The sequence below is a fragment of the Cnephaeus nilssonii genome (assembly GCF_951640355.1).
Source record: "Cnephaeus nilssonii genome assembly, chromosome: 21".
Lineage (NCBI taxonomy): Eukaryota > Metazoa > Chordata > Mammalia > Chiroptera > Vespertilionidae > Cnephaeus > Cnephaeus nilssonii.
In genome coordinates this window covers 19,410,094-19,428,119 of record NC_137092.1, presented here as the reverse complement: position 1 = coordinate 19,428,119, position 18,026 = coordinate 19,410,094, and the positions used below count along the sequence as shown (strand labels likewise).

Here is an 18,026-nt window from a genome sequence, read left to right as displayed (position 1 = left end):
ATGACCATGTCTCATTTTAGACTAGGCTCAAAGATAAACCAAAGGCCATTAAAAGATTTGGTATTGCTAAACTTTGAGAACTGGGGACCACTGGAAAGGTGATAAATGAGAAGAGAAAATTTAAGCTTTCAATTTTTAAAAAAATGGATTTCAGAGATGGTAAGTTTGATGCTTTTTCTAGACTTAAAAAACAAAAGTGTTTCACTGTGTTCATCCCTAAGGAAAAAAATGGCAAAAATCTAGCTATGTGTGTATTTGTGTATGTGAACATGCATTTAAAGGGTTTTAGATCAGGAAAACCCAAGATGGAATATACTTAATTTTTGCAGGGCTGACAATGACTACAACTGCTGTTGCTAGTATTTATTGAGCTCTCCTTTCTATATACCAGGCACTATGATAGGTGATTTATATTCATTATCTCATATATTCCATAAAGAGGAACAATTATTAGGAAACCAATGGTCAGAGAGGTTAGGTAATATGCTCAGTATTACACAAATGTCAGGAAAAAGAATAAAAAAATAAAACCCAAATCATGCATATGGGCATAACCAATGGACACATGCGGGGGGGGGGGGGGGAGGACAGGGAGGGAATGTGCTAGGGGTTGGGGGCAGCCAGGGAGAGGTCAATGGGGGGGAAAGGAGACTTATGTAATACATTAAACAATAAAGAATTTAAATAAATAAAAAAAACACAAATTAGTTTGACTTTAGAATGCAGGCTTAACAAGTATGTCTCTCCCTCTCTAGCAAATTACCTCATGAAATAATTGAAAACAAGAGGGAACATAGCAACTAGATATTAACATTACATCAAAGTATAACTTGTTATTAGGAAGAATTAGAGGTAAATATACAACCATACTCAAAATGTGCTAATTATATAAAGCAAAATCCATGTAGAAGGAAACTGTTTGCTAAGTTCATTATTGCTGACTTGAAAGACAACAGAGGAGGTAAGCTTTTCAAATCTACAAGATTCAAAGGGATCACATAAAAACAAGAAGGAAGGGCTCAGAGGTGAGATTGAATTTTACAGCGAGGACTGTAAAGCCCTGCAATTAGGATCAATAAAATGATTTTCCAAGTTCAGAATAAAGAAAGAGCTGGTAAAAGACTAGTTCAAAACCAACAGACCTGAAGAAGTACACTACAAAGCTAGGTGACCCTGCTGTTGAATCCACTAAGGATATCTGGGGCTGCACTAATGGAAACACATTGTCTAGGTATGGCAACTGTTAGTCCCATTGTACCCACTGTAGATGAGATCACACTGGGTCAGAGAACACTGCGTCCAAGTTTGACAAGGTCTAAATTTTTGTCTCTTGCTTTTTAATAGTGGCCTTGTAGATCTAGTAGTCCAAAAGCTCCATTGAACATATAATTAAGAGGTTTCTACCTTCCTATGTACATAGAGGACATTAGCAGGTCAAAGTCCATCCCGCCCAAAGGCCGTGAGTGTTGTTGTGTGGAGGACAACCAAGATGATGAGACATTTGGAAACCAAAGTACATGGAGAAGCAGTAGCCTCCCATCTCTACGCCTCTCTATCCTATAGCCCTGTGTTATTTTCTTCATGGCATATATCATAACCTGAAATTATCTTCTTTTTTACTTGTCAATGTCTTAATTTGGAACACTTTTGGTTTACCTCTATTTGGAATAAACCCTATGAGAAATGAGAGCCCATCATTCTTGTTCAACACCATATTCCAAGTATTTCAAAACAGTGCCTTGCACCTAAGAGGTACTCAATAAATATTTGCTAAATGGATGAATGAGCAAAGGGTGGGAAAATAAAGATGTGTAATCTGGGAAGAGAAGGGAGCTGTAAGAGCAGTTTTCACATATCAGAAGTACTATATCAAAAAGAAGACATTTCCGTTTTTCTCCAGAAGAGATGACACAGGACCAAATGGTAGGCATTTCAAGAAAGAAAACTGTGGCTCACAAGTAGGAAGCATCTTCTAAGCCACAGAGCCCCCTAACAATTAAAGTGGTCACCTTGTTAATTCTGAAAGGATTCTTAGGAGTAGGAGACTGTGTCCATGGGTTACCAGTTAATCACAGTTCATATGATTCAAAGTATATAAAGAATATAATGAAACTATACATAAAGATTGAAAGTAAAGAAAGTGATCTAAGTGGTAACAGGAAAAAAGAAAAAATGAATACACATTGAATTCTGAATGAAATGGGGAGAGAAGAAAGTCTTGTAGTCTTTTTCCAATAGGCATGTATTAAATATACAGAGCTGTAAGCTGGAAATGGGCATTTATTACATACACAGAATTGTAAGATGTACCAAAGCAATTAATAAGAAAACAAAACCAATGAGACAGTCAGTTTAAGGAATAAGAGTTGGCAATAGTGAGTTTCCTTTGTAATTGGGTTTCAATTTTTATGAGAAATGCAGAATCTGAACACTAGATACATGTAACTAGAGAAAAGGCACAAGGCCAGATTTAGAGCTTCATTTCAGAGCACCTGGCAAAGGATGGTAGTTCCATCCCTGAGAAAGGATGTGTTCTCTGTGGAAATATTCAAAGGGAACAATAAATGAGGAATGGGGAGAGCATCACAAAATTACAGCTCATGTAAGGATCATTTTTAAATGTCATCCAATCATTCGTTTGTCCTTGGGCAGAACTGCAAAAAAGGTCATTATCTTTCATCTTAAAAACTCAACTAAAAGGCATTCTTAAAAATCTCCCTGAAAAATACACTCCAAATGCTAAAGATATCAGTATTAAAATATTTCTATATTTTAAATGTAGTTATGAAATACAAATGGCAAATTTTCTTATAGTAAATAGTATCAAATAATCATATATTGAATTATAGTTAAATTTGCTACATGAATAAGCAAAAGGACTTTAACACTTGTTTCTTGGCCTTTTAAAAATTTATAACTCAGTATAAAGTATAAGCTTAGAAAATAAAATATTCTCTTCTGACAAGTCCAAAATATCTATTGGTAGTACATCAAATTAAGTACTTCTCAAACGGTTAAAAAAAAATTCTGCACTTGTAGAAATGCTCTACAACTCTAAAATAAATGGTACCTTTCCTGTAACAACTTAAATAAAACATAATTCATGAAATTTAAATTATGAAGATTTAGTTGGTTTGTTCCAAATTGTGGGGTTTTTGTTCTTTCTATTCTTAATTTTTCTCTCTTATACAATCATGAACAAGGTTAAAATAAAAATTAGAGAAAAACTAGGTTTTATAAAGGTAAACAATCTTTGCAATTTAGCTATGTGGAAATCTGGAACCCACAAAATTAGTAACTATTTGGCAACTAGTAATAGGAGGAAAAATAAGAGGCAAATGTTAAATATTCTTACCAAAATTATATAACTAAAACTGTTGTTTACAAGAAACAACATTAAGTGGTAAGGTAAGGTAAGGTGCATTTCAAATAAAAGGTCTTCTGCTGTAAAAATAGCAGGTCTAGCCCGGCCAGTGTGGCTCATTGGTTGAGTGTTGACCTATGAACCAGGAGATCACAGTTCGATTCCCAGTCAGGGCATAGGTCCAGGTTGTGGGCTTGATCCCCAGTGGGAGCATGCAGGAGTCAGCCAACCAATAATTCTCTCTCATCATTGATGTTTCTATCTCTCTTCCCTTTCCCTTCCTCTATGAAATCAATAAAAAATATATATTTTTATAAATAAATAAATAAATAAATAAATAAATACAGCAGGTCTAATCTCATCAAAAGGGCCTACATTCAAAGTTACTTCTGAGCAAATGACTACCTTGGTGTATATATGGGGAATTGTATTGCAACAATCTCAAAACACACTAGACATACTATTATAGTAAATGTCAACATAACATAATGTATAGAGAAGAGTTAATATAGCAGGCCTGGGACTGCCTATCCTTAAAACAGCCTCCTTGAAAGGTTAGCCCTTGGGTGACTTCTAAAAACTTGGCTGATAAACAGTTCCCTACAATGATATAAAACTCCTCCTAAATGATAAGGGTGGCTCACTGTGCCTGGATTGTTTATGCAAACAATATGGTTTATATTAAATATCTGCTTTCCTTCTGGGAGTCTGGGATTTTGGTAGGTGCTCGGTCAAGGATGCCTGTGTGACCAACCCCCAATAAAACCCTGGGGTGCTGAGTCTCTAATGAGCTGTATAAAACTGCACGTGCTATCACTACTTGCTGGAGGAATTAAGTGGACACTGTGTGATTCCACTGGTAGAAAACTCTTTAAAAGCTCCCATCTGGGTCCCTTTGCTAATTTTGTTTAATATCCATTTGTTGCAATAATTCTTAGCCATGGGTACAGCCAATCTTATAAGTCCTTCCAACAAATCACCAAACCTGGGGGTGGTCTTAGGGATCCATGACAAAGATAGCTTGATTTTTAAACATCAATTATCTGGCCTTATATATTAAATATGTCTATCACATTTGCAGATAGCAAATGTTTAATGAATATATTCAAAGACACAATGAAGATTCAAAAAGACTGGACTAAATGAACCAGCTCTAACACGATGAAATTTAAGTGAGAGAAAGATAAGGTTTAAAAAAAAACACAAACCATTGTACATGTAGAGAAAGAACATATAATTAAGAAGGTGTGAAAAATATTTATGGGTTTATTGAAAATAAAGTAAATATGTTAAACAGTAAAGTATAACTAACTTACTTTTGTAGAAAAATTAGCAGTATAAAATACAAAGCAAGCAAAAAGGATAACCCCACTTTCCTCTGACAGTGGTCATGTCACATACAGAACATTATATTCAACTCTGAGCACCATTTAAAGAAGGATATATATTAGAGCATATTCAGAGGAAAGCTGGTGATGAGCTTCAAAACCATATTTTACCAGAAATGCTCCAAGATGAAGAGAAGACTAGAGATAGGAACAATAGTTCTAGTAACATATGCAGAAGGTTTGGGGTAATATAGAATTTTAATTTTTTCTATATAATCATGAAGAAGTCAGAAAGACATTCATTTCAGCTGAATGCAAATAAAAATTATCCAAAATCCAAATCTTCCCAAAGTGCATTCATCCTCCTTTAAAACACATTCAAAGCCTACACTATGGGGTTTGGAAGGAAGAATTCAATTAGAGAGAATAGCTATATTAAATGATATCTATATCTAATACACTCATTTTTATGGCTTCCTCATTTAGCCTCTAATATAAAGGCAGAGGGGAAAAGGATTTTGAGGTAACCTTTAGTCCAACCACACCCTCAACTGAGTTGGGGGGGAAAGTGGGAAAAAACAAAAATACAGTTAATTTGGATAATTAAGTTCAATTGAACTCAAGAAATAAATGACTTAATATATAGAAAGCACTTTATACTCAGCTCGGCAAATATTGAGTAGCCACTATATACAAAGCACTGAGGAGCCAGAGAGATCTGAGTAAAAGACACAATGAGGAGAAAAGATGCAGATGTTTGAGCATCCCCTGCTCCGTTCATATCCACACCAGGTAGGACTTCTTCAAGGTGGTAAAGCTGCTGAGGGAACTGTACCCTCAGTTCTGCAGATCAGGTAAATCCTAGAATCAAAACCAGGCCTGGGGTCCTCAGCCCTTAACAGCTGAAGTCTTGATGCCCACATACACTCCAAGGACCCAGGCCCTAAAAGTCTGCTTAGGAAAAGGTCCTCCGCTTCCTGGAGAGGCAAGTAGAGATGTTACTGCTGTAACAGGAGCAGAACACAACAGAAAACATGTTCTAAGTCTTTCTCAAACTTCAGTACACAGATGGCCCTGGGGCACACACAACACACAATGAAACAGGCAATGCTGAAGATAGCACCAATCATAGGACAAGAGCATTAACAGAATTCAATGTTCTGAAAATAACATGGTCTTAACATGCAGCAGCAGAGTAAATGGTGAACTAATAAAGTGACAAGACAATCTGGGCTCAAAGACCTTTGAAATAAAGAATTATTTCTTTAAATGAGGTTCAGAAGACCCATTTTAGTTACATTTGGCAGGGGGTAGTGGGGACGTAGGGTATGCTAGGAAAACAAATACCAAAAAAAAACTGCATTAACAAAACAACCTCTTAAAGGAGCTGAAAGGGGATAAAGTGAAAATCAATTCCCTTAATTTACTTGTTACTGTAGACTTTCTGCTGGCAAGTTTGTGGTGAAACAACATAGCTTGATAATTATTGGTGTGAAGATAAACTGGCTCACTCCTTTTGGAAAGCAATTTGGCAATATGTATAAATAATCTTAAAATATCTCCATACATTTTAACTAAGTATTTCTTTCTTAAAAATTGTAAGAATACTAAATAGAGACAATGTTTTATTTATAAAGATGTTCATAAAGAATATACAATAACATCAAAAATGCTTATATTATAAATAACTACATTTAAAAATCCTTCTTTTTAAATTAAAAAATATAATCTTATTGATTTCAGAGAAGAAGAGAGAGGGAGAGAGAGATAGAAACATCAATGATTAAAGAGAATCATAGATTGGCTGCCTCCTGCACGCCCTCTACTGGGGATCAAGCCTGCAACTCTGCCATGTGCCCTGAATGGGAATCAAACTGTGACCTCCTGGTTCATAGGTTGATGCTCAACTACTGAGCCATGCCAGCCCGGCCAAAATATCCTTTAGTAGTACATAGAAAAAGTGTTAGTCCATAGTGGAAAAAGAAAAGAAAAAAATTGAAGAGTTGTTATATCTAATTATATATGGGTAATGGAACAATGGGTGATTTAATTTTCTTTTTTATGCTTTTGACCCCTAAATTTGCTCATGGGGTAATACTTCTTTAAAAATTAAAAAACACACAAAATGAATCTTGATTGAGGATGAAAAGGGGGAAATTGTTATGTAAAAGGGATGGAAATCAGGAGAGGCAGAATTTGGAAATAAGTTTACAGTGATTAGCTATAATTCATTCTTTTATAGAGTTATCTGAAATAAAAAGGTGCTAACATGAAAAGGCAAGTTGGTGGATATATGAAATAGACACAATATCAACATACAAATAATCTCTATAAGAAATCCTTGAGGTCTTCTCTTAACATCTTCAGTCTACTGAGTACCCTGAAAAGGACAGGAAGACCTAATGAATCTCTGAGATCTTTCATCTGAAGTCAAACTAATGAAAACCTGATAACTTGCTATCTTCTTTTTTTAATCCTCACCCAAGGATATGTTTTTTTATTTATTTGAGAGAGAAACATCGATCAGTTGCCTCCCGTATATGCCATGACCAGTAAAGTTTTAAGATCTTAGACACATAATAAGTTTTTTTAGTTGCCTTAGGGTAGTGGAAGTAGGATAATAAACTAATCTTTGGGATATCGAGTTTTTCCTCAAAATATTTTGAAGAGAGCAGCAATTTGAATGTATATCTATTTGTAATTTGTAATTTTAATACAAATTCATTTTAACCTTTGGCAAGAAAAACATTTCACAAAAACCTAGATATACATTATACAGTGGTTCTTTCTTTTCAAATAAAGAACTATGCTCTACTTTGAAATTGATAACTTCAAGCATTTCTGAAAAACCAATTTTGAATCATCTTTTCCTTGTCAAAATATAAGAAAATTCCAAATATATTTTAACTTGTTAAAACATTAAAACCAGGATTTTCAGGAATTTTTTATTGGCTTCTTCACAAATTATCTTTTAATCTTCTCTACATCTATCATTTATAATATCAATTTAACATTTTTATTATAAAATCCCTGAAAAAGTAAATGAAATAACTGTGAAGAGGCTATTAGCATAACATGTATGATCCAATAATACCTATTTTAAACGTCAAACTCTATTATGAACATAAGTGCTTTAAAATTGTATTTTACACCGAGTATATCCGTAATCAATGGTTTGTGTCAAGCATAAACTCAGACAAAATACCAGTCACCTCTTGCTACAGTCTGCATTGCGTTCAAATATATATTTTGACATTTTTTTTCTAAAGATATTTTATTGGTTTTTAGAGAGAGAGGAAGAGAGAAAAGCATTAACGTGAGAGAGAACCATCCATCCACTGCCTCCTGGATGTCCCCTACTGGGGACCAAACCCACAACCTGGGCATGTGCCCTGACCCTGAATCGAACCAGCAACCTTTTGGTGCATGGGACGACGCCCAAACAACTGAGCCACACTGGCCAGGACTATATTTTGAATTTGAATGAACAGGCTATATACTTTCATACTTGATTTTGTGTTTGTGGGGGCCTCTCAACTAAAATAATGCCACAACTTTGAATTTATAAAGTTTATTCGGGCTCTTTTAACTGGCATCAACTGTATTTACACTTGCTTAAGTAGAAAAAATAAAATAAAATTGGAGTCAAATTGCTAAAGTCAAAGATAAAAGTGATTTCTCTTAAATAAAGTAGCATTTGGGAAAGTTTTAGAATTTTAGCAAATACATCCATTCAATAAATTTTACCCTTATGTGCTATGTTTCTTGATATTTATCATCTACAAATTTTAGAATCTCAAAAATTAATATGGTTCCATTTACTATGGTGAAGGTACTGATATCCTATATGTGTTTCATGTTTAATATCTATCAGACACACCAGACTCTTGCTAGATTTATTACTGTGACATTTTCACTTTCATGGGGAATCTATATATATAAATGCCTAAGTGACTTGCCAACTGGTTGACCGGCCAGTAGCTATGACGCACACTGACCACCAGGGGGCACACGCTCAATGCAGGAGTGGAAATCACAGGCATGGAAACATGGAACAGACTGATGAATCTCAGAGGAAAAGGGGGAGAGGGGAGGGCGGGAAGAAACCAAAGGTCTTATAATGCATACTAGAGGCCCAGGGCACAAATGCACCAGTGGGGTCCCAAGGCCTGGCCTGCACCCTCTCGCAATTCGGGACCCCTCGGGGGATGTCACACTGCCGGTTTCGGCCTGATCCCCACAGGCCAGGTGGAGGGGCCCCACCTGCCAGAGGGACCCCACCCACTCCGCAGATGCCCTTCAAGCCCCGGCACCATGCCAGGTGCAGCCAGCAGTGGAAGGACCGCAGGAGGTTGACTCCAGGAAGTGTCTGGCCCGTCTCTCACAGTCCCGCCCCTCCAGCCACCTTCTAATTAATTTATTTTCAATGTGCACAAATCTGTGCACTGGGCCTCTAATCATATATAAGATAGAATAAAATTACCATTAAAAAGTTATAGATATGATCTTTTTAGATGGGGGAATGAAAATAGAATCCTGCCATCTATGAAGTGCAGTTATTGCACCAGCCAGACCCCATTTCCCTAATACAGGGCCAACCTTTTGTTAAAGATGTGGAAAAAAATGCTAGAAGGTGCCATCAGTGGTGCATAAAAAACCTCACAGTGATTGATATCCATTTCAAGTTCAGCAAATAACACTTCAAACCAATTGTGTTGAAGCAAAAATAAGAACATCTAATATCATAAGTAAAAGGTCATCAAATTTCTCTGAAAAACTATCTAAAATAACAAATATTATGAAAGTCAGAAAATCATATAAACTATCATCAAAGCAAAATAGTTTTAAGACAAAACTGAATAATGTTACTTATAGAAAGAACAAAAACTTTTTTGTGAAATGTCAAAATATTTTTTAAATAGACAGCATTATTTTTATTAAAACTATTTTCTCTTCCTGATAATTAAAAAAGTAAACGCTCATTGTAAAAATAAATTTAAACTAAAATATTAATAAAGAAATACCTAATCACATCACTTAATATTTTAAAAGATGCCCTTTTTTACTATTTTTAAAAAGTTATGAATATTTTAAATTATAGAGCAAAATGAGCACTGGATAAAACTTTCATTTCCAAGAAACACTGGTCATTTTGTTTTCCCTGATGTCTATATACTTGGTTGTAGAATATGCCACTTTCTACATAACCTTCTTAATCTTACAATAGTTTTGCTCAGGGAAAAGGTCAACTGTTGGAATCTAAAACATCAAAATAGAGCATCCACAGTAGCATAAGCTCCCGTGCACTGCCGGTGCTTCTACCTGAACACAAGTGATGCTATGCTCAGCATGTTACATAGCTTGTTCTTCTTTACTTGTTTATCACATACTTGTTTTATATATATATATATATATATATATATATATATATATATATATATATATATATATAATGATTAGTTTTTTTATATATATATATAAAATGATATATTTATATATATATATATAATGATTAGTTTTCAGGGTGGGGAGAGACAGAGCAAAGTCCTTTAACACAACAACTTCATTATGTCTGCACTCATATAATAAATTATATATGCTGTCATTTATAACCAAATTGGATAATTTCCACAGAATGCTATATAATGATGAGAATAATGGCTATGCTTCCTGTTCTTAAAATGCATTATTCTGAAAAAGACAGAGTAGTTTCAAAATAAGTATTACCTTATTCTATAATTATACACATATTAAAGTATGTCAAAAGAAAGTTAAGTGGCTTACCCTAGAGTTACACAGGAAACATTACAATAAATAAGAGAATCTAAACCTAAAACTTGCCTCATACTGGCTCCCCTTTCAGGCTACAATAAAGACTTCCATTTCTACTCTTCTTCAAAAAAATTCTCTTTCAATAAGAAATTTATAGAGATTTTAAAAAGCTATTCAAGGAAAACTTAACAAAAATGAACAAAAGTAATGTCAAGGAAATGCCATGCCCTGGGGTTTCACTTTTATTATTTTAAAAAATAGTTTGATTATAGACTACAGATTATAGACTAACCTGGCAAGTTTGGGCTTATTAAGATTGCTTTTTTCATCAAAGAGATTTGTAAGATCAAGAAAAAGATATCACCAGAAAAGAAAAAGAAGTGAAACAAGTAATTTAGGTGAGAAAAAAAAAGAACTTTTGTAATGAACAGAGGTACAAAGGTTTGAAGGCTTTTTTGGGAGGGTAGGAAGGGGGAGGAGGAGGCAGTATATATAGTGGTTAAGTGTACAGGCTTTGGCTCCAGGACAACTGGGTGTTACTGAACTTCTGACACTGACTTTATTGAGTGACCTTGGATAAGTCACTTTTCTCTAGTTTCCTCATCTTTATAATGGGAATAACAGTAACTATCTCAAAGAGTCACAGTAGGATTACATGTCACAAGTAAAACTTAACACGGTGCCTGGCACATAACTGTTGTTGGAATTATTACGAGGAAAAGCTAGAAGAGGAAAATGCAATAACCATGACCTCATGGTTCCTGTACAGGTCATCTACTGAGTCTTTTCTAACTATACAGTATGTACACTCCAAACTTATGGAATCAAAATGTGTTTGTTCTCAAATAATACATGTTGAAGGTCCTATTTATGACCACTGAAAAGTTACAGTATCATGTTTCATTGAACTGATCTAAACTTAAAATGCGCATTTCAACTTTTCCAAGATGCCAATTGCAAACAGGGGACAAGAATTAATGTAAACAACCCAAACCACAGAAATATAAACCAGTTAAATTTTGATCCCAAACAAGTAAACTCTTGTTCCAAGTTAAGTATTTTATTAAACTGGAGCAAAGTCTGATTTTGGTATGTAGAATACTATTTTATTCTTTATTTTAAACCTTTCTTACATTTTAAAAAATATACAGAACAACCTCAATATAATGATGACATTTCCACTAAAGGGCCTATAAAGTCAAACCACCAGTGTGCAACATGGTTGGCTTCCGTAGGCACATTTCATTGATGCATTTCATAAAACAAACAAATCAAAAATGCTGAGAAGAAAAATAGTAGTTTGATATAAAATTTAAAATATCTGTCAGGCAGGAAAATTATGGTAAAAAAGTAAGATTTGTATGTTTTACCACTCAGACCTGCTTCATACTGATTCCCAAATGCCATTTTGCTACATCTAAACCCCTGACAATTTATTATACAATTCCATGTAGCACACTAAAAAATAAGCTAATTTAAACTCTGAATATGAAAACAGATCATTACAAAAGAAAATACTGGAAAGCTGTTACCTGTATTTCATAATTAAGTATATTATATTCTCAGCAGCACTAAGAATACAGCTTGGTCTAATATAAATATGTAAATAACAGCTACACAAAAGTATTTTTCTCTTAAAAGAAGTTTTTGTATATTTTTTCCCTATGTTGGTGACTTAAGCAACATTGATCTATATATTGTGCTAAGAAAACATTAGGCACAGATCACATACTATCATTTACATTTTCTTTGTTGTAAAAAATCTATGTGCCAACGCATATCACAGAAATGACTGGTGGACAGAACAGTAAGTTTTGTAAACCTAACACACAAAAAGTCAGTATTTTACTCTTAAAAATAAAACAAAAGACACACCAAGTAGCTTTAGGAGCAATGCCTCATTTCCGGGTGAGTATTCAGCATCTGCATTAGAATTATTTGTGGATTGTCTTAAAGGAAAACAAAGCTTTACTATATAGCAAAAGGGACACCATTTTGGGAATGTGAAAGAATTTAAAAGGAACCAGAAAAAATGTTTCTAAAAGCCATTAAAAAGATTTAACATAATATCTCATACAGGTTATCGATTGCTTTGTTGGAAGGAATAAATTATTTACCATTTTGATTGCTCTATATAGTAGATTCTTTCTTTAGCTAAGACACTTCTGGATTAAGGTACCAAAAGATGCAGATGAAGGGAAATACAGCAGGAATACAGGGGAGGGGAGCATAATTTTACTCTGATGAAATAAAAATACTGTTTCTTTTTGCTCGTGGCAGAAAATGTGTGCTGTGGAGATTATAAAAACACAAGCAAAAGGGTTGTGTGGCAGGTACTAACATACAATGCTTACTATACATCCACGAGAGACCACTTACGGATTTCAGATCAGTGTGTTTAAAAGTACACTTTGATGCCAAAGATTATACTTTGCCACATATATAATATGTAGCAATTCTCTTTAGAGGAAAATTGATGCAAGTAATTTCCACAAACACAATGAGAGTGAAAGAGACAAGAATCAGAGACAAAGACAGAGGACAGAGTTCAATCAGAGAGAGAAAGACACCAAGGGGCTTGGCTCACATCCTGTGGAATATCTGACTTACTTTTGTCATCCTCAGGGCTTAATTTTTCCTACTACTGCACATTGATACTCACATGCTATATTTATCTCATGAGATTACTCTCTATATATCCTTTCCTTTAGTTTTTTCCTCCATGAAAAAAGGGAAAAAATTAAACCTTTAGTCCCTTCATCTTATATGACTATTCAAGTAAATATTTCTCTAGTGGCAAATTTCCAGAAGAATCAAGACTATGAACCAAAACCACTGTCCGTTACACTTGATTTACTGGGCAGTTCTCTTCAAATGGAGCAGGAATTGGCCCGTTTCCTGGGCTTGGGGTCTCGTGTGTCCTGCTCCTTCAGACACATACAAGACGTGCACATCGTCTCGGACAGCCTTCGGAGGCCTAGCCGGAAAACACTGTTGGAAAGGCTATATATTACACAGTTACAAAAACTATTACTTATAGCAAGCCAGGTTGTTAGGAAGGACAGTGTTGGATTGTCTAAGACCCGGGAGCTTTCCAAAAGAAAGTAAATGATATAGGGGAGCCACAGCATGTAAAATACGCTGGTTATCCGAAACAGGACCATGGCATAGCGACGGTCGGGGCTGTGTCCAGTCTCTCCAGAGGCATCCACCTCATTGCTCGGGAACCGGGCCCTCCGGTCATGTATCTCTTTGGTGTGCTGCCGGCAAATTTTGAAAATGTGGAAGTAAGTGAAGCAGACAACAAAGGCAGCGGGAGCATAAAGTAAACAAACAATAAAGCCAGTAAAATAGGCACTGGTGAGCCAAGAGGTGGCACACCATTCAAAAATGTCACCGTGGTAACCAGGTTTCCCCCAGCCAAAGAAAGAAGGCAAGAAAATTAGGCAGGAGTAGATCCAGATTAAAATGATGCAAATTCTCAGCCGACAAGGGGTGACCAGTTGATTGTAGGAAAGAGGCTTGGTGATTGCAAGATAACGATCCACACTTATGCAAGCAAGACATGCCATAGAAACACTTTTGAGAACCGAGATAATATATCCAAAAACCTGGCAAGTCAATGACTCGTGGATACCTGTGGAGTAGTGGAGAAGTGAGAGAGTAGGAACCAAGCAGCTAACTCCAACGAAAAGATCAGCATATGCCATCGTCTGGATGAAGTAGCTGGTGGTATAATGGTGTAAGAGTGGAGCACAGTGAAAGACAAAGATGACTGTTAAATTCCCAGCAATGATCAGAAATGTCAGCAGGACAATAACAACTGTCTCAAAGACGCAGATGTCCACTGCACTGTAGTGACCAAATCCTAGTGGGCAGGAGTGACGCTCAGACACATTCACCGGGCCACTGCTCAGGTTTAGGATCCTCCATTCAGTCCACCTGGATTCATTCATGGCTTGGAATTGAGGGAACCTGCAGCCTGGGCTACAGCAAGCCGGTGCCCTGCCAGCATCTGTTAAACTCTGCACCTGAGTGTCTGAGAATCAGCTCCGGGAGACGATGGCAGTGCTTCTGTCACAGCTGAGCATCCCAGAAAGGACTCAAGTCTCTTCATCAGCCTCAGTGCAGCAGTGACACCCCTCAGCTTTAAGGGGAGAAGGAGGAGAATAAGCTACAAAGGAGGTGGGGAAAGGTCACCCGTTAGCTTCCTCTGGTGGTCTCAAACAACTTTTTGCAGACACAAGGCACTTCTAGGGAAAATGGACTTGTTACCTTGCACTATAAAAAATTAAAGCTGCAAAAAGGAAACAAGCAATTGCCAAGAGAAGAAAAGCTTCTGTGGGTTGTTTGTCCTCCTCAGAAAGGCTGTTTCTTAAGGATCAACTAGAAAGAATGAGAAAAGAAAAAGTCTGAAATTGTCTCAGGCTTCCTATTTCATCTAGCATAAGAAGTGGATTCATATTTTAGAATTTAAATAATTAAGACCTCAGTTTTGGTTGGAAAGCTACGAAAAAGTTCATTGTGACAAAGAGTGTTTTGGGGCTCAGTTGAGGGTTTGATGCTGGTGGGTCAACTTTATGATCCATTTCTCTCTCATTTCTTTAAGAAGCTAAGAACTGCCACCACTACCCCCTTTCCGGAAAAGGCTAATTCCAAAAGACTCATCTGTATTTGGGCACAAAGGAGCAGAACAGAGGTAACAGACTCCAGATTGCCATATAGCTTTCATGAGAGAAAAAAACAAACAAAACATATTTCCAGTAGGAAGATAATAGGTAATGGGTTAACACCTGACAAAATATGATTAAACTTTTTGCATGCATTTTTTAAGTACTCAGAAAAAAAACCAGTTTTAGTATATTATAGTTACTGGTGCTACCATCAACAATGTAATTTATACTTCCTTTTCAAAAGAAAAATAAATCATTTTGCTATTAATTTCAGCATCATTAACTTTCATTGTCTGATATGCCACCTTCCCTACAATGAAGCATGACCATAAAATATATAGCTCAAAGTTATTGCTCACCTTGCAACCACACCTATGTCTCAAATATATCTATGAATTTACATGAAATTTAGACAATAATGGAAACTTTCCTATCTACTCTGAGCTTATCTGATTAGAAATGCTGCCATTATTTACTACTTAGGTATTTCTAGTAGACAGCATAATCTACACTTCTCTACCCTCTCTATTTTCATTATATGATTAACACATTAAATAAACTTCAACTAAATCTTCTGAAAGTAGAAAATTACCTTGTTTGCTATATTTGCAGTTATGTAGCAGCCATATGTTTTTTAAAATGTCTCTTCTATTTCTGCATTCTATTTTGAGCAAGTGCTCAATTAACATAGGGGCCATTGGGTAGGTTGTAAAATGATTTTGTTTTAAAATACCTCTAACACATCAAGATGAGTTTAAATCCTAGAGTCTGAAATAATGAAAGGAATAATGCAGGAATGAATCCACCCAAAAGGCTTCCAAGGTCGTCCTGATACAAGGTTAACATTGTCAAAAGTCTTTTTTAAAGTATAGGCATTTCGGAGAGCCGCTTGTCAGCCTTTGTTGTCACACCTTTGGAAGAAATGCCATAGGTTAAAAATACAGACTTCCTCAGGAACAATGCAGCGGCACTCTTCTGAAAGTTATTTTCTCGTGCATCACCAAGTCATGCAGGGAAGACCTTCTTCTTTTAAAAGAGCCACAGGATATTCCTCCTTGCACATTCCCAGCTTCGCTTGTCACAAAATAGTTCTCTTGTTACAGGAATAAGGCAGTGCTCCTCACGTACATTCACTGTTATGAGCTGCTTGATTCAGAAGTCCGACTCACTGTGATGCAGCTCCCAGGATGCTGTCGGGATATTCTTCACAATCGCTCGGCATCACTGCCTCCACCTGAGCTGGAGCCCGGCTCCTCCTCCTCATCCTGAGCTGATGCAGAAGAACTCACCATCAGAAAGGTGACTCGGTCCTCCTGCCCCAATCAACAGCACAGCCAATGGCTACAGCAGCTGAAACTGTCACTAGGTAACAGTTGCCAGGCACATGCAGGCTTATAGACTTACTCGGCAAGCTCCGATCAAGATTGACAAAAGAAGACAATGGGACTGACCGATCCTTATAACATATTAATGGCATGTATGGACTTCTAGAAAGTCTCCCTATCTCATTTGTAAAGATTATTTCCTCTGGACAGGACAGGAAAAATAAAACAAAACTGGAATACACCTTTAAACCCTGCAGAAAAACTACCACAAGGTACTATGACACTAAAAAGTCAGCAGTAATTTAATGCTTATTGGCAGAAAAAAACTTATTAATTATTAAAAATCAGCTAAGTCTTCATGAACTCAAGTGATATAGTTACTATTTTTATTCTCTAAAATATAGTTATATTTTGATTAACAGAAGTTAAAAATCACTTAATCTCTCAAATCCCTGCCACACCCACACTAAATTGTTGAATTTGATGTAGGTAACTGTACAAACAAAGCATTGGACCTAACACCTGTATGCTAAAATTAATTTGGGAAAATATTTAAGGTCAAATATGACCTCAGAAGAGTAGATATTAAAAATAAGCAGAATGCTTATTTAGTCCACTTTTCACCCTAACATGAAAAAGATTCAACGAGTCAAAGAACTTGTCACACAGTACTTGAGTTACCCATACCCATGTTCAAAGAAAGAAAATTTAGCTCATTTATTTGATGAAGGTTAAAAACATTTCCATTTATTTTGACTTACTATCAACAAACATTCACTATTTTAAGCATAATTCTTATGAAGTCAGCACTTTTCTTAGAAGTGATTTAGAACTAATTTACCAATTATTTCAGAATTAAATTAGGGAAATTAAGATGAAAATGGAACCTGGACGGCTGCTCAGCGGTTAGAGCGTTGACCCCCAGACCAAAGGATTGCAGGTTCAATTCCCGGGTATGGGCATGTACCTCAGGGCATATGCAGGAGGCAACCAGTCAATGTGTCTCTCTTCACATCAATGTTTCTCTCTCCTCCTCCTCTTACCTCCCTTTCACTCTCTCTAAAAATCAATGGAGGGGGAGATCCTTGGGTGATTATTTAAAATAAAAAGATGAAAATGGAAGAGAACTAACATTTGTTGAATATATTCTATGTGCCAATCACTATGCTATTCTACATAATAAAATGGTAATATGTAAATTACCATCACTCCGCTACGCCCACGATTGGGCCAGCGGGAGGCGCAGGGGGCGGGACTCAGGGTGGCCGGGGTAGCTGATTGGGCCAGCAGGATGCTGAGCTCAGCGTCTGCGCCATGGCTGCGCCGGAGGCTTTCTAAAGGCCTGGTGCACCAGCGGACAGACAGCCAGCTCCCCCGCGCGATCATAGGCCAAAGCAGGGGAGCTGGCTGGCTGTCCGCTCCGGCACAAGGCCTTTCGAAAGCCTCCTGCGCGCCGGAGGCTTTCGAAAGGCCTGGTGCACCAGCGGACAGACAGCCAGCTGGTGCACCAGGTGCATGATTAAATCATGTACTGGGCCTCTAGTCTACCTAATAAAAGAGTAAC

General features: G+C 36.5%; 2 protein-coding genes across 4 annotated transcripts in view; both read right to left on the bottom strand.

The window, feature by feature from the left end:
* Nucleotides 1–18,026, bottom strand: part of RABGAP1L (RAB GTPase activating protein 1 like) — a 462,901-nt gene that overhangs the window by 284,082 nt on the left and 160,793 nt on the right. The window lies entirely within an intron of this gene.
* On the bottom strand, nt 10,228–16,295 carry GPR52 (G protein-coupled receptor 52). Its single transcript, XM_079761784.1, has one exon. It carries the CDS (start codon nt 14,418–14,420, stop codon nt 13,335–13,337), a length of 1,086 nt encoding a protein of 361 aa, XP_079617910.1. The 5' UTR covers nt 14,421–16,295; the 3' UTR covers nt 10,228–13,334.